The sequence below is a fragment of the Onychostoma macrolepis genome, chromosome 10, assembly GCF_012432095.1.
Source record: "Onychostoma macrolepis isolate SWU-2019 chromosome 10, ASM1243209v1, whole genome shotgun sequence".
In the NCBI taxonomy this organism is placed as follows: Eukaryota; Metazoa; Chordata; class Actinopteri; order Cypriniformes; family Cyprinidae; genus Onychostoma; species Onychostoma macrolepis.
The window spans coordinates 22480408-22503486 of record NC_081164.1 but is presented as its reverse complement, the minus strand read 5'-3'; the positions used below and the strand labels follow the sequence as shown (position 1 = coordinate 22503486).

The 23079-nt window shown below is 35.6% G+C and overlaps 3 protein-coding genes across 5 annotated transcripts in view; 2 read left to right on the top strand and 1 right to left on the bottom strand.

Moving 5' to 3' along the window:
- The window catches only part of naa25 (N-alpha-acetyltransferase 25, NatB auxiliary subunit), a 22940-nt gene extending 20639 nt beyond the window's left edge, over positions 1-2301 (top strand). The window contains 1 exon segment of the mRNA XM_058789712.1: positions 97-2301. Coding sequence (XP_058645695.1) covers positions 97-219 — 123 coding nt within the window. The 3' untranslated portion in view covers positions 220-2301.
- brap (BRCA1 associated protein) lies at positions 2002-18996 on the bottom strand. Its single transcript, XM_058789713.1, has 12 exons — positions 18660-18996; positions 17536-17697; positions 17274-17457; positions 14294-14483; positions 13900-14013; positions 11938-12086; positions 8895-8970; positions 8443-8581; positions 7373-7482; positions 7188-7277; positions 6962-7065; positions 2002-6326 (listed from the first exon to the last, which is right to left on the bottom strand). The coding sequence occupies exons 1-12, from the start codon at positions 18736-18738 to the stop codon at positions 5957-5959; spliced, it is 1767 nt and encodes a 588-aa protein (XP_058645696.1). The 5' UTR covers positions 18739-18996; the 3' UTR covers positions 2002-5956.
- Positions 11962-23079, top strand: part of tor4aa (torsin family 4, member Aa) — a 13053-nt gene continuing 1935 nt past the window's right edge. The window contains exons 1-2 of one of the 3 annotated variants that reach the window (XM_058789714.1): positions 12051-12073; positions 20313-20369. In XM_058789714.1, coding sequence (XP_058645697.1) covers positions 20334-20369 — 36 coding nt within the window. In that variant the 5' untranslated portion in view covers positions 12051-12073; positions 20313-20333. Of the gene's footprint in view, positions 12074-20312; positions 20370-20438; positions 20776-23079 lie in introns of those variants that run through there. The other 2 variants (XM_058789716.1, XM_058789715.1) reach the window with 2 other exon arrangements.

Here is a 23079-nt window from a genome sequence, read left to right as displayed (position 1 = left end):
GTGTGTGTGCGTGAGCAATCTGAGGTTGAAACTGGGTCATGATGCTTCAGAGAATGCGTTTCTCGTTTTTGACCGCTGTTTTCTCGCTTCATTCAGGCGGAAGGGACCTTCACGAAGACGGGCATGGATAAGGTGCAGAACAGTTACCTGCGTTCGCTGCAGGAGATCGGGGAACTGTTGAAGAAGAGAGCGGACACGTTAAAATCCCTCAAAATCTGAGTGCTCCATCGATCCGGTCCCCGACCTGCACGGCTCCACACGACGGCGTCCTCGGCCCCTAACGCATCCTCCCGTCTCAGTCTGTGAATTCAGCTGGTCTCGTCTCCTCTTCCTATTTATCCGTCTCATTACTCACGTTCAGACACAGGCACACTGTAAAGCTCAACAACGGCTTCAGCACAAACATCTACGGTGCTCCGCGCAGCACTTTTAAGTGGAAACGTAAACTTCATATCCCTAGCAAAACTACATAGGCAAATGAAAATAAGCAATTTTAGAAGTACTGCTATAAATTATTGTACATAGTGTGAAGATAAAGAATATCAACGAGAACTCCTTGGCGAATTAAAGTGAACTGCTTTGTCCTTTTGTCGATGTCTTGCGTTATTGTCTCTCTCACTTCCCAGCCGTAAACCATCGCGATTGAAGGTTCGTTTTCAGACGACACTCCAAAGCAAAACGGGCCCTGACGGTGCCACTCCGTATCGCAAGTAGCCAACTTCCAGACTGATACACTCTGCGACGCGTTTACGTAGCCGTTCGCGATGCACAACCAGCCAAGAGCTACGCTTCGTCCCGAGGAGATTTTGCGCAAACTTTCGACAGGGTGGCACGAGTATCCAGATGCTTTGGGTGCTTCTATTGCGATTATTTGTTTGTATATTACAAATGACTTTACTTGAGCCACAAGCGTACGAAATGTAGCTTTCCCGACTGTTTGTTTGGAATTGCCACCATGTGAAAACAAATAGCATTTAGTGCTACTTGAGGTTTGGGAAAGTTTGTTTGTTTGTTTGTTATCCTTTGATTGATGGTCAAAGACGTTAATTCAATCATGTTTGGAATTAATTTTATGATTAATTGAATCGATTGGTGGGGGGGCGCGTTGTTTACTTTGAAAAATTGTCGATTGCACTGATGATGTCCCTTAAATGATGAGGTTTTATTATTGTTGCATACCAAAAATGTCTAAATTAGCCTTGCGTTAAAGGGTTAGTTCACCCCAAAATGAAAAATCTGTCACCCTCGTGTCACTCCAAACCCATGAGAAATTTGTTCGTCTTCAGAGCACAAATAATAACATTAATCGATTCTGAGAGACTTCTGTTCCTCCACTGAAGTCTTTCACCCAAAAATACCGATGATTTAAAACATTCATAAAGAGATTTTAAAAAATCATATGAATTGAGCAGTTTAATCCAAGTCTTCTGAATAGACACAATCAGTTTGTGACAAACAGATTTAATTTAAGCTTTTATTCACGTACAAGCATTGATTGATTGAAGCTCATACTTGCTCAAGCAAGCATACTCAAGTCTTCCTTGCCATAAATAAACATTGTTTGCCAATGAATGTGAATAAAAGCCTAAAATAAATGTTAATCTTCAAAAGACTTGGCAAAAACTTGATCAAATTGTATGGATTTACTTTTTTACGAACGTTTTGAGTGAACAGACTTTCAAGGATGGGCGGAAACATCTCGGATTTGATTAAAAATATCTTAATTTGTCTTCCGAAGATGAACCAGTTTCTTAGGGGTTTGGAATGACACGAGGGTGAGTAAATTCTGACAGATTTTTCATTTTGTGGTGAAATATCCCTTTAACGTCGCAGTAGAGTCGAAGGTAGGTTTTTATACGATGATGTCTACCGGGGAGTGCAACTTGTTTACAATGTTTCCGAGCGCCATTATGAATCATGTTTCTAGCGTGTGTTATCTGGTGTGCTGCAATCTACGGGCTTTCACTGCTTTTTACCTGCTTGGGGAGGGTGGAAAGACGCTTTTCTCTTTTTTTTTTTTTTTAATTTTATTTTGATCCAACACGACGGGATACAGGACAGGTTGTGCAAAGAGCGGCTGTTCTTGCGTCGCACCGGGACTGAAGGGCTCGTTTGGTGTCCTCGCCGTCACAAAGCTCGAGGACCACAGGCGCTTCTGGACTGAGGAGGTCGTTTGGAGATGGTCAAGAGGTGGTTGGAAGTGTGTCGGCTGATGAATTCTTTTGTTAGGGAAATCGAGAAAATACAAACAAAAACACTGGAATGTGAAAAGGAGTTTTTTAAATAAAAAAGTAAATGTTACACATGCTGTGCCTGCTTTTGAATTATTATTTATTTATTTTGCATTCACGCAGCTTGCTTTATCTTTAAAATCAACATGTAAATCAAAAATTACATGTTGCTGGTTTCATTGTGAATGATTTAACATTGCATTAATTAATGTTGACCTTAACCCTCGTTTCCTGTTTACACTTAAGGTCCTTGGGGTCAATATGACCCCAGACATTGAAAGAGTAATTGTGAAAAATATATACATTTTTAATCATACAAATAATATATTTATTTTTGTTGTTTGTTTGTTTTTGTTTACTTCTCATCTATACATTAATGCTGTGTTTTGGGAGTAACTTTTGTACCTATTTACCACAAAATTCCTCAACTACACCATTAGCTTGCATGTGTTTTTTAATTTTTTAATGAAAAAAATATCACTTAAATGATTATCTAAATTTGATTTAAGTTGCTTCTGGATGTTGATCTAGGTGTTAAGTGTAGAATTCTGCCATCTGCTGTTTGGAGAAAAACTTGAAATCACAGTTTTTGAAAGAATAGTGTAATGACCACATATTCAGCACAGCAGAGACCCATAGAGTTCCTCCCACAACATTTCTGATATATATTTTGTAAATATATATTGAAACATTATAAAATACATATATATATATATATATTTCTCAAAGGTTAGAATTCGTTTTTGTTGTCCGAGGTATTTTGAAGTGCCCGCTTTTGCAATAATGCCACATAAATTTGCAGAAATGCCACACAAGTTGCGACTAAAACTTGATTGCAGGCACATTTTAATTTTTTTAATCTAAAATCAAAACAATTTTATTTTACTTAAATGTAAATAAAACCAACACCAAGAAAAAGAAAACAAAAAACAACTGCAATAAGCAGATATGAATGGTGTGTATGTACATGAGTGAGTATGCTCGTTCCACATTGTATTTGTGCTCTTGTGTCAGGCCTTCGTTTTTGTGTGGACATTTTCAGATTTGTGCAGGATTTATTGGTTTTATTTGCCAATTTCTGTAAAAATGCGCTCTGTTTTGTTTGCTACAGGATTTCGATCCTTCTAGTCAAATATTCATTTCTTTTAATAATTATTCCAATTGTATATAACCTAAATTTATATATTAAACTAAATTTAAAAGTACATAATTATTGTATAATTACATAATTGAATTGTTTTTTGAATTTTACAATTTTCAGTTCAGCAATTTTCCTCCAGTCACCTGGCTACATTTTTTTTTTCTCTCTCTCTTAAATATCTTGTTTTACAGAAGTAACCAAATCGAGTGGAAAATTAGTTGCTGTTTAAGCAAATCCATTTATATTTAAAAAATAAATAAAATAGTTTATACTATTTATAATCACTTATTTGAATTGCTTTCTGATTTATTAATTTCCTCTATTCAAATAATATATAAATGTATAGAATACATAAATATAATTTAAAAGTATGTTTCACGGAAATAATCACATTATGGGCGGAAAGGCTTTCTATTTCATGTTGACTTCAAAAAATATTTGATCTTTGGTTTGCTTTTGTATTTTAATAGGCTACGGGATTTTGACCCTTCCAAACAAACATTAATTTCTTCAATAATTAAAATTGTATGTTTCATATAAATGTACATAATTTAAATTTTAGATAAAAAATAACTCGATTTAAATGTATATATTAGTTATAATCACGTAATTTCTCAACACAATTTTTTTGTAAATGTAGGCTATATAATATTTTCGAAAATACATTTAAAAGTGTGTAATTATATTAATATATAAAATTATTACATAATTTATACTTACCTGAATCAGTCGCTTTCCGAGTTGTATGATTGCTGATCACTTGCGGATGAATATAAATGAGTTGTGCCGTAAACCGAATAATACCTGTCGCAAAGTTGTCAGTGACTTTTGTCAGTTGTCAGTTGACCTGACAGTGTTTTTTCGTGGTAAGCTCCAAATATAGCTCACTCCCAAAAATAAATTAATGTCAAACACGTTAAAGATTAACGAACAGGCTGTCCGTTTATTAACCAACAAGCCGTTTGTTCACAAAAGTAGTTTATCCGGCGAACCGAAGACTCGTCTCCATTGGCAACGGCCTGTTGTTTTTAACCTGTTTCACCACACAGCGATATAAGTGAGTAAAAATGTCTGTATAATATATAACTTACTTTTTTTAACCCTCATCTTTCTTGCTTACTTTCTTTAGTAGCTCTTTGCTAGTGAAGTTGCCTCAGAATAACTTTTATTTGTAGCTTTAACAGTTTGACAAACACACATTTTAAGGGTGTTTAAATGCTTGCGGTTCGTTGCATGCATTTTCTTGTCAAAAGTTATTAATAGCCTCCAGCCGACGAGAAGGGTGTGGAAACCAGAGAAATGTCTCAATACAAAGAGAGAGTGTATAACCTACTAAAAATAAGTGGGTGGATGTGGGAGTGAAACATGACAAAAGCCACATGATTTTGTACAATGTGCGTCTATTAACCAAATAACATCATGAAGCGACGAACCCTTTCACTACAAAAGCGCCTTTCTGTGCATCAAGTCATTGTGATGGTGAATTACAATACCACACCTGCGACCTGCCATCATAATACTGCTCACAATGAGGTGAATCTCATCAAAAATGTCAATTTCAGCCTGATGCAAAAAAAAAAAACTAAGAAATTATATTTTGCATAAAATGAATGCAGCCTATTATGAGGCGTAGCCTATTATATTCATTAGTTATATAGGCTACATCATCACCCCAATTCTTAGTGTAACAACTTTTTTTTATTACTATAATGCAAAAAAAAAGGCATATTATTTAAATTGTTGTTTAAATGTAATTATTTAGTAGTATTTATTGGACTACTAAAAATTATTAGTATGGAAGCCTGATTCAGCCATTTATTTGTGTTTATATATTTTGAGTGATATGAGTTTATATCTCACAATTCTGACAACTTTTCCCAAAGTCACAATTACTTTGTTTTTTTATTCCATAAAAAAAAAACAGCATTGTGAGATAAATTCAGAATTCTGAGAAAAAATATGAGACATCTTGCTATTTTGACAAATCTTTTCCTTAATTTTTTTGTCAGAAATATTCTGATTTTATTGCAGAAACGTGTTTTTTTTTTTCCTCGCCAGAAAGGGATTTCCATATATATATATAGCAAATTGTTTTTAAAATTTGCATTTAAAAAAATATATATATATATATATTTTTTTTTTTAATGCAATTTTTAAAAACAATTAGCAGAAATGAGTATCCGGATGCATTACAGCAAAATATAATTTCTTTTTTTTTCTTCAACGGAACATGACACAAACATGCTTTTGTGGGATTCATCTGTCAGAGTCGCAGAAAGCAATATTCAATCATTTCTACAAACATAAAGTAAATAAAAAAAACTGCCACCTTCCAGCTGTGAGGACACTAAAAAGATACGAAAATAAAATTGTGCGACAAGAACAGCACTTTGTTTTCATAAAAAAACAGGTTGAGCTACATTTCTAAGCAGAACTGGTGTCCTCATGCGAGATATTAGTGAACAAATTGTTATATATTAGAGCTTCTAACATGAGGAAGGGTGATTATTCAAACTTCCTCATTTCCTGTGCAACATTTCTGCCATACGTTAAGCACTGAATGTACTAAGCACAATGTCTTTCGCTACTTTCCCCTCTTGGATCGTCCCTTGCGGCCGCTCAGTTTGCCGGTGCCGTGGGCCGAGGGCCCGGGCTGCGGGGCGGCAGGGGCCGCAGCAATGTTGATCTGACCCTCTTGGATTTCTTGCCGGGTGTCTGCCGGCATGCGGTCGATCTGCTGCTGCGTCTCCAGGTAGAACATGACGTCTCGCAGCTGCTCCTGCAGCTCGGCGATCTGGCCGTCTTTATTGGCCCCCGCCTCGTGAGCCCTCCTCTCCTCCTCCTGCAGCTGCGCCTGGAGCTGCGTCTGATTGGCTCGCAGGCATCGGTTCATCTCCTGCTCCTCCCGCAGCTCTTGACTGAGCTTCACCACTTTGGTGTTCAGCTGTGAACATCTGCAGAAAACAGTCCAAAAATGTCAAAAGACTGTGTAAACAGTACATTACTATAAAAAAGTCATTTTAAATGTTGAAATTCAAGAAAAAATTATTACATCTCAGATTATTAATTTATTAATATTTTATTAATATTAATTAATATTATTACTATTATTTTAGTATAAACATTAACTTACTTAACTGATATTTAAAAAAAAAAAGTTTACCATTTCAAGTTTATTTTATTATTCATATACTATTTTAGTTTTTATTAATATTTAGATTTTTTAAATGTTCATATTTTCTCTTTAATTTTTAATTCATTTAATTTTTATTTTTAATGTCTGTATCATTTCTATAAATTTTTATTTTAATTTAAGTTATTTTAGTACATTATTTGAATAAACTAAATGAAAATGAGAAATGTTGCCTTGTCTACTAGCTGAATAAAACAAGAAAAAAAAAAGGTTATTTTATTTCACTTATCTATTTTATTTCAAGTAATGACTGTTTTTTATGGTTTTAGTTAACTGTAATAACCCTGTTATCATGGTAATTTTGTCTGGCCTATAGTGAGCAGCTATTGTAAAGAGACCCAAGTGTTTAATTTGATGATTAGGAAAAATTCATTTGAAAGATAATGTAAATTTTACTTCTTTTCAATGGATTGTTTTTCTTTGATGAGTTCATTTAGTTTCCGCTCCAAACTGTCACACTTGTCAATCGTCTCCTTGAATTTGGCCTTCATGTTGGTGATCTAAAACCCACACAAACATAAAGAAGCTGGATCACTTATGTTAATATGAGATATAGCAGATTATTATGATCTTAACCATAATGCTGTTATGGATTTGTTCAAGTAAACTGTGTGGTTCTCACCTCCTCCGCTGTGTCTTTCTCCAGATGAACTATTTTATTCTCCCAGTAAATGCGCTGAGACTCCAGCTGACTGGTTAATAAATATGAATACTGTTGGAAAAAGATTTGTTAAAAAAAATTATAAGATGAAAATTATAAGTTATCTAACACAAAGCAAACCCCCCCACAAACACATGCACACACACCTCGAGCTGCAGCGCATCGATCTTCTCATCCTGACACGTGTCGCCCTCACACTCGTACTGCACCATCTTCCCGTCGGTTTTACAGGCAACAAGCCGATGAACGTAGTTATCTAATCAACATAAGGGCAAAGACTCAGAGTCAAACTTGTTACAAACAATTTTCAATATAAAATGTTTCAAAAATTAAAGTTGAAATTAAAACATTCAATGCATTTAACCTTCATAATATTTGGAGTGAAATATTAACAGGATTATTCAACAATAAATATTGCAGGTGAAAACTTGATTTCATCCCGTTTTTTTTTTTTTTTTAAATTTAAAATAACTAACACTACATAACTAAGAAATAAAACTGAAAAAGGAAAATAACAAAAAACTAATAAAAATGCCAATAGCACAACAAAATTACAATAACTAAAGTTTAAATGAAAACCGAAAATATAAAAATAAAAACTAATTAAAAAATATTCATAAAAACTGTAATTGTATATTAATGATACTAAAATAACAGTGAATTGGACAAGTGTTTAAAGATGTGAAACATGATCCATATATTATAATCCATAATTTGACATATTTCTGAGTGAAATGTTAATATGAATAATCAGCAATAAATATAAATTTTTAAATAAATATCAATTTTTTTGTTTGTTTTTTAAAGGACCTCTAACACTAACTTTCTCTATTCTTTTTCTATTCTATCTGTTTTCATTTAATCTATTATATAATTAAAAAAAAAAAAACTTGCTACGTGTAATGTGTTAAGCTAACTGACACTTGTCATAGCACTTGAATATCATTGCTCTTTTGTTGATTTTGATTGCTTCTATTGTCCTCATTCGTAAGTCGCTTTGGATAAAAGCGTCTGCTAAATGACTAAATGTAAATAATGCAGGGCAGTGTTTTATATTAATATTTAATATTAAGTACCAGAGAAGTTAATATTTCAGTGAAAATATTTAACCATTATTTTCAAGCATGTGACTGCTCATCAACTGTATTCTACATTATCTTTTTTCCTAGGTTTTTTTTTTTTTTAAGCATCTCTGCATTTTTATGACGTTACACACCTCCAGCGTAGTCCCAGACCCTGTGATTGGTCAGCTGCATGGCGTAAGTGTGCTGCGTTTCCTCAAAGTGCTTGTAGGCATGACGACTAACGTAGCGTCCGCAGCCGATGTGACCGCAGATGAGACAGATCCACAGATTCTATGACACATAACAAATATGTCTAAATTATAATGCAATGTAAGTTACTGAATCCATACAGTGTACAAACTGAAAAATATATCTATGTAGGATATATGTTATAGATGATGTGCAAAAATTAATTAATTATATTACATATTTAGGATAACCTGGGTCATACGCCTTTCTCACAGCAGATCACTGTGTCCTGTTCTTTTTTTCACATGTGTTTTGTCCAAAGAAATGTGTTATTCATTACTATAATGATGTTTTCCGTGTGCAACTAGTCAATACTCAACTTCTTTTTCATTGATTTTATCGATAAGTTGTTTACCTCTTGGACTCCACACTCAAAACACTTGTTCTCCTCCACTGGTTCAGGAGTCTGACAGTATCTACACACAGGACACCTGCAGAAAAAGTGCACACTGTTAGTGCTTTTAAAGGAATAGTGAAAATTTGTTGAATATTTACTCATCCTCAGGCCATCCAAGATAGAGGTTTGTTTTCTCATCAGATTTGGAGAAATGTAGCATTCCATCACTGTCTCAACATTGGATCCTCTGCAGTGAATGGGTGCCATCAGAATGAGAGTCCAAACAGCTGATAAAAACATCACAATAGTCCATAAATAATCCACACCACTCCGGTCAATCAATGAACATCTTGTGAAGACAAAAACATGTGTGTTTGTAAGAAACAAATCCATCATTAAACCATTTTTAACTTCAGACAGTTGCTTCCAGCCAGAATACAAATTCACAATCCATAATAGCGCTTCCTCTGGTGTAAAAGTTCATCCCCCGTTGTCTCTCACATCAAAATACACCCACATATTTGTTTAGAGCTATTTTGGCCTGTAAACGGTGCTTGATCTGTGCAGATTTCTCTCCTGATTCAGAAAAGATGCACTGGAAGAAGCGTTATTATGGATAGAGGACTTATATTTTAGCTGGAAGCAATAGTTTAAAGTGAAATACGTGTTAATGATGGATTTGTTTCTTACAAACATGCAGCTGTCACTTCACAAGACATTAATTGATGGACTGGAGTGGTGTGGATTACTTGTGGATTATTTTGATGTTTTTATCAGCTGTGTGGACTTTCATTCTGACGGCACCCATTCACTGCAGAAGCTCCATTGGTGAGCAAGTGATGGAATGCTACATTTCTCCAAATGTGATGAAAAACAAACAGATGGCCTGAGGGTGAGTACATTTTCAGTAAATGTTCATTTTTGGGTAAACTATTCCTTTAAAGACAATGTGACGTCAAAAAGACCATTTACTTTCTTCATAAATGTCCCTTCTTCAGTCTAAATCTAATATTTATGAGTCACAGTTTGAGTTAGTAGTCTGCTCAAATCACTAACTCATTGTATGAGCGCTAGTAATAGTGATAAATGCATTAGCAAACTCCACTAATAATATCATGACCTATTTTTCATGCCCAATCAAATCCTGATGAATAAAATAAAGTCCCACCCTGCATAATTTCCCACTGAATATCGGTTCACTCAGAAATATGTCACAAAAATGCATCACAAGTGCCAATAATTATTGTGTGTAAACGCTTAAGCCTGAAACTATCTCAGCAAAAGCAGTTTGCACTCCCATTGTGCGCATGAAACATGACACTGTGACGTTCATCTCACAAGTCAGAGGTCAGCTATAACAATTAAACACAAACACAACAGCAAGAATAGAGAACGGCCCAGCAAACCTGTATCACGTCAATGAAGAATCAGGACAAAAAGTGACGCGCGTAAATAACAGATGAGAGCGAAATAAGAGCACAAACACAGTGTCATGCTCTGATGCGTCATGAGAGAAGAATGTGACACGAGGGTGTGGATGAAATTTGCCAAGCATGAACAAAATGAACTAAAAAATTTTTTTTTAACTATCATTATGAAATAAATATTTTTCTCAAATACACGTTGGACACAATTATTGGCACCCCTAGAAATTCTAATGAGTAAAATATCTCTGAAGTATATTCCCATTCATATTCACAATTGTGAGCACTCCAGGATGATTATGAACATGAAATTATCCAGCCATGGCTTCCTGTTTCACAAAAATATAAATAGGAGGGAAAACAAAGCCCAAATTCCCTTAATCATCCATCACAATGAGAAAAACCAAAGAATATATTTCTGATGTGCAGCAAAAGATAATTGAGCTTCACAAATTAGTGAAGTGGCTTTAAGAAAAGAGCTAGAGCAGTGAAAATTCCCATTTCCACCATCAGGACAATAATTAAGAATTTCCTGGAAGAGGACGTGTGTCTATATCCATGTGTACAATGAAATATACTGCTGTGTTTTTGATGTTGTGGACCTATATTTCTGCTGGAGGTCCTGGACATCTTGTTTAGACACACGGCATCATGGATTCTATCAAATACCAACAGATAAAAAATCAATACGTGACTGACTCTGTTAGAAATCTTATAATGGGCCATGTTTGGATCTTCCAACCGTACAATAATCCAAACACAAACCTCAAAAACAACACAAAAATGGGTCACTGAGCACAAAACCAAACTTCTGCTGGCCATTCCAGTCCTCTGACCTGATCCCTGTAGAAAATGAGTGAACTGAAGAGAAGAAGCACGAACATGGAGCTGGGAATCTAAAGGGTCTGGAGTGATTCTGGATGAAGGAATGGTCTCTGATCTCTTGTCAGGTGTTCTCTAACCTCATCAGGCATTATAGGAGAACATTTAGAGCTGTTAAACTGGCAAATGGAGGTTTCAAAAAGTACTGAATAAAAGGGTGCCGTTAATTGTGGCCAACGCTTATTAGAGAAAAACATTTCATAATATTTCCCCATTTAAATTCTTATTATCCAATGAAAGGTTAGATTTTTAGAATTTTTAAAATAAAAGATCAAAAGGATTAACAATGCAGATTAATTTTCACAGCCTTCTTTGATCATATTTACCAAGGGTGCCGATATTTTTATTATGACTGTATATATATATATATATATATATATATATATATATAAAACCTATATAGATATAGACACACACACACACACACTTACAACTTACTGTTGATAATTAAATGTAAAACAAATTAAAATTATTTAAATATCAAATTATAATATAACAAGTCAGTAATAACTATATTTTAATTAGGGTAGGGTCAGACTTTTTCCAGTAGGATTAAAATTAATATTACTTAATTTATATTACTTTAATATATATATTCCTAGCCCACACAGCCTTGGATATATAACCAGCAAAGCTAAATTTTTTAATTAAAATATTTATAAAAAACTATTTTTTGTTTTCAAAATGATTAGAAAGTAAGTCATTTTGATTGCATGTTGAATCAAAACGCTTTGGTTGTGAATGACAGCACTCACGATGCATCCTCCCATCTCTGCAGACACTGGCTGTGAAAGCTGTGGTTGCACAGGGTGGTCAACACGCCGTTGACGGACTCGTCCATGCGCTCCAAACACACGGTGCACTTGGGCAGCTCAGTCAGATCCATCACAGGTAAACTGGCCCCCTGTTTATAATGAAGAGTTTGAGATCATTCACACATTCCAGAACACTGCAGCTATTGTTATACATGTAAATCAGTGCTGGAAACACGACATGTGTGTTTAAACAAAAACAGCTGTCCAACAACAAAAGGATTTATACATTGTAACGGTTGTTAAAGGTGCTGTATGGAAGAATTTTTTGACTGTGCTAAAGCAGAGGTCCCCAACCACTGGGTTGTGACCCACTACCTGGCCGTGGAAAAATTGCAACCGAGTCGCAAGAACGTTCTGGGAAAATGTGTAGCCTATAGATATGATCATATGACACTCTGTTATTTATTGCATGTTAATGATTGTTCTAATTATTCTGTATTTTCGTTGTATGCGATTGATATAGAGTAGCAATTTGACGATTTCATGTTAAATTTGTATATGATAGATTGCTCTGAACTGTCATCATAACGCATGTTATTCGAGATTAATTTGCCAATTTACACGTTCAAGCAATTTTAAAGCACAAGAAGAAGAAACGAAAGAGAACTCAATTCGTTACTCGCGCTGTTCTCACACACAGCCTAAGCGCGAACATGCATAGAGACGAATTTCAGACAGCGTGGAAATACCAAGTTGATTCCTCTTTCGCGTCTCCCTGCATTTAAGATACATACACATAAAATTATGTCAAAAATCCTTCACGGTGCTTTAAAAAACAAATTTTCTTGTTTCTTGCTCATCTGAAAAATCATCCGATCGGTGACTCAAATATTCCCCCGGTCCGCGAGAATATTTTCAAAACGTAACCAGTCTGTGGTGTAAAAAAGGTTGGAGATCCTAGTGCTAAAGCATAAAAATACCATAATACATATGTTTGCAGATATTTAAGAAACATGTTAAGGCAACATACCTGTTTCTACAAAAAACAACACTACAGCCAGTTATTTTACTTTAAATGTGTGTTTTGTGTCGGAATGACAGTTTTTGTTTTGGTCTGTGCGACTCCGCCCACTGCCAATTTACACAATAGTACTTTGAGACCTCGGGTTGCCAGTCTATGGATATCACAGGGTATTGAATTCATGGAAGCCAGCAAATGAACTGGATCAGAGATTGTAGATGTTACCTGACCTAAAAAGCCTTGGCGTCCATCTAAAAAGCTTGATGACCAGAGGAATATTAAAACTCACATAGTAGCACCCTGTCTACACTGGACATGAGTGACACTCATTATAATCAGAACTCATTATAATCAGTGATGCTGTCTACACTGGATTTGTAATGGTGGCTTTGTGTAGAAAGGCGCAGAGTGTCAGTTGCACTCATTCTGTTACGTGTCTGGCCTCATGGTCTCCAATATTTTGAATTTGGACTGCAGTATCCATTTCAACTGCTAGCCGTCAATATTATATACTTTAAAACCAATTGTAGTACCAAATAGACCATAGTGTTGTCAGAAGTACCGACTGTGATACCAGTCGGAAAGTTGAATTGCTGTCTACGGAGGGTCAGAGAGCTCTCAGAATTTATCAAAAATATCTTAATTTGTGTTCCGAAGATGTACAAAGGTCTTACGGGTTTGGAATGACATGAGGGTGAGTAATTAATGACAGAATTTTTATTTTTGGGTGAACTAACCTTTTAAGAACCCGCTCAACAGCGCTCAAATGTTAGCGGGAAATGGACTTTTTTAAAATTACAGTAACGACTGGTATCGTAGTCTGTACTTTTGACAACACTAGTAGACAATATGTGATTTCAGAAGCATCATTGGTGGTTTGTTCAAATCATATTAGTTATTTGCTTTAGTAAACACTACTAACTAATGCTCCGGAGCCTTACCTCCTCAGATTTGATGACTTCCGCTCTCTCCACATAGACTAACTGGCAGACAGCATCCTCAATGGAGTTGAACTGACGGCCGTTACATGTTGTGTAGAAGCTGTCGGCATCAGCCTAAAGAAATGAAAAAAAAACACACAATGACGTCCATTCATAAAATAAATGATTTGCAAATCATGTGGCAAAAAGTGTCTATGGTCAGAATCAGGCAAATCAACTTCTGTAGCTGCAGGCAGTCTTTACCAGAAAATGCATGAAGGTTTTTTCTGAAGAACTGTGTTATAAACCAAATTAGTGAGGATTAGACAGACTGGGGACTTTTTAGATCCTGCCCAACTAATCAAATTTCAGTTCATTCATTGTAATTGTTCTTGTATCTGGATAAGCAACTGACCTGACTCCTGAACTTGACTAGCACCATGTACTGGTTGGGCATGGAGTCCCGGATGATCTTCATGTGCTCCATGACGTCATTGAAGGGAGCCACAAACTTCATGAGGTCGTGGCTGGTCATGGTGGTGGGTACAGTGAGGATGCACAGCATCGCACTGCGCCGCACGTCCTCTGTGAGCGACGTCATCTTACTGTCAACACAAAAACAAGACCGACGGCTCAAATCAACAATGCAACAAAGTGTCTGTCCATGCTTTTTGGACATAGTACCATAGTACATCACCAGAGGCACCAAGTAAATACCATGGTATTAATATTAGTATATTTATATATATATATATATATATATATATATATATAAATATAAAGAGAGAGGAGAGCATGATAAATAGGTAAACAGAATGATAGAAAGGGTAGATAGAGAGCATTGAAAGAATGAAATTAGTTACATATTTCAAAAAGCAGCATGTTAAACTGAATAGAAGAAGAAAGGCAAACAAAACCACCAAAAGATGGAAAATGGTTTGACACTAACTGCAAAACATGAAGAAAACAACATAGAAAATGATCAAATCTGAAACATAAAGAACCAAACAATGCTGACATAAGAACTGAATATAAAGACACAATTAGAGTGACAAAGCTACACCATCTGACTAAAAGTTTACAAGAAACAGAAGATTCAATAAATCATAATCAGTCCTGGGATATGTTGAATAATCCGAGCACAACAAAACCACAAGACTTACCAATACAGGATGGAAAAAACTGGACAAAACATTAAAAAAATTTATATAAAGAAATCACAGCAAAACAACTCAATGACAAATATAATTAGATTATACAAAGTCTATAAACCATTAAAAATAATCAAAATCAACATCATTTCCCAATTATGCAAGAAAAATTGACACACAAAAAAACTCAAAAGCCAAAAATGTAAAACAAATCTTGCGGATCTGGCAGCATTGTAGGTGTTTCAGCAAATATGCTCAAATGATTCAACCTTGTACTAAGTTCAGGCTGTTTTCCTGGAGTCACAATTTATAAGAGTGGAGATGAATTGGACCCAAATAATAAAAATATTTCAGTATGATTTGAATTATCACAGAAGTTCTGTTCATAAAATGTATTAAAAGAAAAAAATTAATAAAATATTAGCAGAGTAGTTTTAAAGTGGTTTATTGGAACACTAGTGTGCAAACTTTTTCCTACCACATGCCAAACTTATTGCATGGTTGTCTGCGTTAGAAGGTATCATTGCTGCTTACTGCAGTGCAAATTTTGTTTGTGAAGGATGAAAATAACCGAGGTTTTCGTCAGTTAGCCTATTTTATCTAGGGATCGCTGCATTTCTTATAGATTTATGTTCATTCGAAATTGGATACAGATGAAGTGGCACTGTATTACATTTGTTTGAATGCCTTATTGAGAGAGCGACTGCATATGAATAAGTGTTGTACCTGTTTAAATCATGCTCTTACCCAAAAATATTCAGTATCTAAAAGGAACAAACAAATTCCTTGAGAACTAACCTGCGCATGTCCACTGCTGTCATCATAACCTTCACATTCTTTTTTATTTGAGTGATCCATCTATATCAAGCTACCTAAATATGTTAAACATATGAATTCTTGCTAAATATGCAGTTATAGGGCTGTTAGTATGAATTGTACTCGTGATGGAGCGCTCTTGGAGTGAGTAAAAACTATGATGCTCTGACTTTTTAAAAATACGTTCCTCACTCCCTTTAAAATCACACCGCTCTGCTCACATACTCTGGCTTCCTTCCAAATCACAGAAATACTGACCACATTCACACCCTACACAGGCTAATCAATAAACACGTCAAACAGAATAAAAATGGAAAAATATTTGCATGCTTTGTCAATTTCAATAAAAGCATTTGATTCTACTTGGCACAATGGAATATATTATAGATTAGAATTCTGCAAACACATTCCAAAATTACAGACAGACAGAAGGATCGATAGACAGATAGATAGATAGATAGATAGATAGATAGATACATAGATAGATAGATAGATAGATAGATAGATAGATAGATAGATAGATAGATAGATAGATAGATAGATAGATAGATAGATAGACAGATAGATAGATAGATAGATAGATAGATAGATAGATAGATAGATAGATAGACAAGATAGATAGATAGAGTAGATGCAGAGGTGGAAAGAGTACGAAAATATTCTACTCAAGTAAAAGTACCATTACATTAATGAAATTTTACTTAAGTACAAGTAAAAGTACCAGTCTAAAAATCTACTCAAGTAAAAGTAAAAAGTAGCTCACTTAAAATTTACTCAAAGTAAACATTTTAACAGTGGGAGGGACGCAAAAATGGGACAGGCCAAGGGTGTCAAACTCAGTTCCTGGAGGGCCACAGCCCTGCACTGTTTAGATATAACCCTAATTAAACACATCTGATCCAGCTAATCTAATCATTTAGGCTTATTTGAAAACTACATGGTATGTGTGTTGGAGCAGGGTTGGAACTAAACTCTGCAGGGCTGTGGCTCGAGTTCAACTTCAGCCGAATACGACAGGGTTTGGTTTTCAGCTGGGTCTGCACCATAACGCCTGTCTTGTCCGTCTGCATCTTTCTTCTGATTTTAGCGCCAGTTTGTTCTCTTGCCCATTATTTACTGCAGTAGTTTCCAGGGAGCTATTTTTATTTATTTTTTACTCAGTAATTAATGTGTTTTAAAATGTAGCGAAGTACAATACTTCAAACAAAATATACTTAAGTAAAAGTAAAATTACAGATTTGAAAAATTACTTTAAAAAGTAGAAGTACACAAAAAAGCTACTCAATTACAGTAACACGAGTAAATGTAATTCGTTACTTTCCACCTCTGAGTAGATGATAGATGGATAGATAGAAGGATAGACAGACAGATAGATAGATAGATAGATAGATAGATAGATAGATAGATAGATAGATAGATAGCACTAACTTAGTTTTGTAGAGGTGCATGATGCCGTGGACGATCTCCACTGACGGGTTTCCGCTGAAGAATGAGATCTGATCTGGCAGCTGTTTGGAGGGAGAGTCTGGAGTCACACTCGCGTCCGTTTGATCTTTGTCTTCTCCGTTTACATCAGCTGTGGACTTCAGATCTTCTTTAGTGTCCTCAGCTCCTGATGGAAAAACACAGTCCGTTAACTCATCAGGGGTTAAACAAGTGTCAGATCAAAGACAGTAACTGCACTGCAGACCTGCGTTGGGCTGGAAGGTCTCGATCACCATGTCGCTCATGACGCGGCTGCCCAGGTGCTGGTGCAGAATGACCGATCGCTCCAGCTCCGTTTTACCACCCAGCGTCGCTCTGGCAGAGGCCAGCGCTTTCTCTCTCATCTCGTCCTCTGACATCTCTGAAACTGTGGGACGCAGGAGATGTGAGCTGTGACACCAGGCCTCAACATAAAGAGATTCTAGAAGCAAGCTCAGAGCTCAAACACACTGAGCGTGTGAATGAATGCTCTCTGCTCACTGTTAACACAAAACCAGATGATCACGATATTTAGCATAATCATGTTTCTCTGCTTCTCTCTCTGCTCAGGTCCGTGATTCTACTGATACACTCAATTATTCCGATTATCCAGTTTATGATTATACCTATTTCTCACACTTGTATTTGTTTTCGTCATCCTATTTGTTGTAATGGGTCCCAGGAAAAAAAAAAAAATCATAACCATAATAAAATAATAACAAAAAAAATTAAACATAATAAAATAACTATATATTATTTATTATTGTTTTGAATTTTTTGTTGATTGATTACTTTTTCCACTGTATTTGTTTTCGTCATCCTGTGTTCTAAATATATTATAACATTAGCAATAATAATAATTATTATTATTATTACTACTACTACTATTATTATTATTTTACCGATTATCCAGTATATTTTTTTATCGTTTCATTATCCTGTTTGTTCTAATGAATTGTCTCAAATGTTGTGTTTTACTTTTTGTTTATCAAGCTCTGTAACCTTGGGACCCAGAAAATAACAACAACAAATAATAATTAAATAATTATACTGTTTTTTATTTATTTATTTTGTATGAAAATCAAGTAATGTATATGCAGGTATGATTACCCTTCACATATACCATGTCACTGTGTGTCACTTTAGGAAACATGATATTTACATGGTAGTTCAGAATACTATGGTACCTTGTGGCATGTCCAAAAACATAATATATTTTTGTACACTGATAATAATATGATGATAATCCAATGGTAGGCTATATGAATATGGCCATCATCCTGTACCGTGTCTGTACCATGGTAAACAAAGCCAGTGTCAGTTATGTAACAGTAAACGAGTGAAACTCACCGGCGCAGTACTGAAAGCCGTGCGGGGAATCAGACTGATCAGCGAGCTCGAGTCTGATCACAACCAGAGAAACACTCATGTGTTCAGAGGATCGAGCCCTGACACACTGCTACACTGCTACACTGCTACAGACACACAACTACTCGACACCACACCGACACACGGGCTTATACCAGAGACCGGGCCCGTGCTGACGGGGTTTTTAATCACAAATATATGCCATAAACGCTGAACAGAATTACGTTTATTATTAGAGAGAAAACGCGTGAAAACAACAATGACGTTTGAGAATGAAAAATAAATTACTGGGTTACTTCCGGGAACGAGGATCATTTCAAAACAAAAGCCCTAATTCGCACTTTATAATAAGAGCCTTTCATGGCCACTGTTTGTGAGTAATATAATGGTAATATTTTTTAATATGCGTCTAATTATTCGAATTGATATAATTGTTATATTCATTATATGATATTTATTGCCAAGTACATTATTACACACTCAAATAATTAGTCTTGAAGTAATAGATAGATAGATAGATAGATAGATAGATAGATAGATAGATAGATAGATAGATGGACACACTTAACGAATAACGTAAAATCAATATATAAAAATAAGACAGATGATGAAATAAAATTATATATACACACACAAACTAGATAAAACTAAATAAATATGTATTTACAAAATAATATATACACAGATACAACTATGCAAGGGGATGTGGATTAAATATATATGAAATTAAATATATTATATATAATATAACAAGATTTAATTAGAAAAAAAAAACATAAGTCAACATAATTTAAGTCTGTTTAGTTTTTATAATTAATCAACAACACAGTAGTACATGCAAATATTGAAAATAAAGATATTTATAAAAGTAATTTATTATTATTAAAATAAACAAACAATTCTTCATTATTAAAAAAAAAAAAAAAAAAAGATTAAGCAACATGTTCCAAACACTCTAAATATGTTTTGTTTGGTAAAAACCACAACATGCTCATGTATGAGTGTGAGTGTAAATTCCCATCAAATCATCACTCCATCTAATCTATGATAGTGCGAGCTGTAAAAGTGCTGCTATATTTGCACACTGAGCCGCTGACAGACCACTGAACATTTTCTCAGTAACTCTAAACTACTGGCCCAAACTCCACCCTGGTGAACTCCCAACAGTGACAGCAGCTCACATTAACCTGCAACGTGAGTTAGTCATCTGGGCTGGTTTATGCATTACAAATCCTCATCAAATCCCCCAGAGTGATTCAGATAAAAGACTTTAAATAAACATTCTACTGCTTACGTAAGAAAACACAGATTATACATTCTACTAGTTCTCTTGATTAATGGGGTTTCCTTATAGAATAAAACAAAAGCTGTGTATGATGACCATTTCCCACAATACTTCAACAATTCAAATCAATTTGTTCCAGTTCGTTGTCTGAATCAAATGACGTACAACAAAGTGTAAACAGACTATTTTTATGCACAAAGGTGCATCAGAAGGTCTGTTTCTTGCATTGTACATGATGGGGGAGGTGTGGTTTGCACGAGAGGATGGTCAGATAGGAGGAGGAGCTGTAAACGTGTGCCTGTTAATGTTCATCTGGCTGAGGAAGTCACCTCCTCTCGTCTCCTCATCAGCCAAGCTTCTAGAGGAATCTGATGTTTCCAAACCACACACCAGAGTGCTTTCCAAAGGTAAGCCAGCTCTGTTTTTAGAATGTTTGTCCTTCTCAAGTTTTGCATTTGTCTTCCTGTATGTTTTTCTGTTGCATCTGATAAAGTTTAACCACTTTAGCTGAGGCAACTGTTGCTTAACTTCCCTCATCTGAGCAAAACCACTCTAGAGATTAAGCTGCTGGGAAACTTCAGACTTGCAGTCTGGTCACGCACGCTCATGATTTAACAGGACACTTTTTATTGCTCTTGCTCTCCAAAAAGGGGTGTGTGAAAAAGGATTTCCAGGAAGGAAACCATAACTGCTTTGGCATTGGGGCTCGTGAAGGAAAGTCAGAATGCGTGGAATGTTGAACGTACCGTTTGCAAAGAAACTTTGTTTAAATGCACCTCAGACCTTTTGAGAAGCTTTCACAAGAGTTCCAAGGTAAATTATTTTTGTTTGAAGCAAATAGGCTTCATGTTTCTGATTCGATTTCATTGTAGGGGGAAACGGAGAGGCCTCTTAGGAGCAAGAATTGTTGTTTTTGTCATTTGATACTTGATAATCAGACAATACGACGAGCATAGCTTTTGTTGAAACTGAGCTCTTTTGTTTTCTGATGAAGTGAAACTTGTTTAAATGGAGTATCATTTGCATGTGTATAGTTTTTGACGCCAGTCTTTCAGCCTGCAGGCGAAGTGAATATGGCTTGAAAATAGTGAATGACATTGACGCAACATGCTTCTACTCTTGCTGTTTTGTGGCAATTGCAAACTGCAACGTGCATCACAAAGCAGAAGTTGTGTTTACGATGCATGCTTTTTACAGCATGAGTCATGACTCATGATGCACTGAAGAGTTAGTCAGGATCATTTAGGACAGAAAGCGTGCTTACCTTGAGGTAAGCATGCTAAACAAAAAATGCAAGAAGCAGAAATGTGCAATGGTCATTTAATTTGTGCCAAGTTTGGTCCTGCCTCAATGCAATTGGTCAGGCCGCTGAAAAAAAGAGATTGCAATTGTAACAGAAATAGTGGGACAGAAACAGAACTCGAAACTGAAGCTTTTATCAAATCATGCATGTTTATAGAGACCTCTCATTGATTATTTAAATGCACATGCCTCCGTTCTTGCTTTCGGCATTAGCTGTTTTGTACGGTGGCAAATGCACCAAAATAAAGCAGAGGTTGAGTTTATGAAGCATGCTGTTTACAACATGAGTCATCATTTACCAAAGGCCTTTTCAGGGTCATTCAGGACAGAAAATGCACTCACTTTGAGGAGGGTATGCTGAACGAAACATGCAAAAAGCAGAAATGTCCAATATTCATTTATTTTGTGCCGAGTCTGGTCCTGCCCTAATGCAGTTGATCAGGCTGCTGAAAAACATATTGCATTTGCACTTTGGTGCTGCTAATTATGCATGTCTATAATGACCTCTCGCTTTTCATTATCTGAATGCATATGCCTTTTGCTTTCAGAATTAGATATTTTATGGAAAATGCAAACTGTTAAATGCACCAAAATTAAGGTGCAACATGCATCACAAAGGAGAAGATGAGTTTATGATGCATGCAGCTTACAACATAAGCCGTCTTGTAACAAGGGATTTTCAAGATCATTCAGGGTAGAAAATGCGCTCGCTTTGAGGTGGGCACACTAAACTAAACAAGCAAGAAGCAGAAATATCCAATACTCATTTATTTTGTGCCATTTTTTTGTGCCAAGTTTGGTCCTGCCCCAATGCAACTGGCCATGCCACTAAAAACATTGCATTTGCACTTTGGTGCTGCTAATCATTCATGTCTATAATGTCCTCTCACTGTTCGTTATCTGAATGCATATGCCTCCATTCTTGCTTTCAGAATTTACTGTTTTATGGAAAATGCAAACTGTTAAATGCACCAAAATAAAGGTGCGACATGCATGTTTACAATATTAGTCATCTTGTACCAAAGGCTTTTTCGGAAAACTGTGCTCACTTTGAGGTGAGCGTGATAAATGAAACACACAAGAACACTTAAAATAAAGGTTCCAAAGGCATTTTGCAGTAATGCCATAGAACAGGACTGTCCAAACCTGTTCCTGAAGAGCCACTGTTCTGCAGAATTTAGCTCTGACCCAAATAAACACACCTGAACAAGCTAATCAAGGTCTTCAGACTCACTAGAAATTTCCAGTCAAGTGTGCTGGAGCTAAACTTTGCAGGACTTGGCCTTCTGGAAGCAAGATAGGACACCCCTGCCATTGAAGAACCTTTTTTGGGTATCCCAAAGAAACTTTTGGTAACAATTCCATTTATTTCTTAGTTTGAAGAACATTTCAATCATCTAAAGAACCTTTTTCCACTATAAAGAACTTTTTGTCCAATGGAAAGGTTCCATGGTAGTTAAAGATTCTTCTTGGAACCAGCAATGCCAATAAAGAAGCATTATTTTTAAGAGTTAAAAGACATTTTTATAATCTAAAGAACCTTTTCTACTGTAAAAACCCTTTTGTCCAAAGGAAAGATTTCATGGAATTTTAAAGGTTTTTAAGTGAAGTGATGTGTGGCCAAGTATGGTGACCCATATTCTGACACTCTAACCATTAGGCCACAACTGCCTCAAAACCAGTAGCACTCCCCATTGGGGAATCGAAAACAAAAATTTGTCAAAATAAGTTTTGAGCACTTTTCCAGTTGTTATTGCTATCATTCCCCTGCTGCAAAAACTACTCAGCTGGATTTTGAAATGCAATCTTTATTTC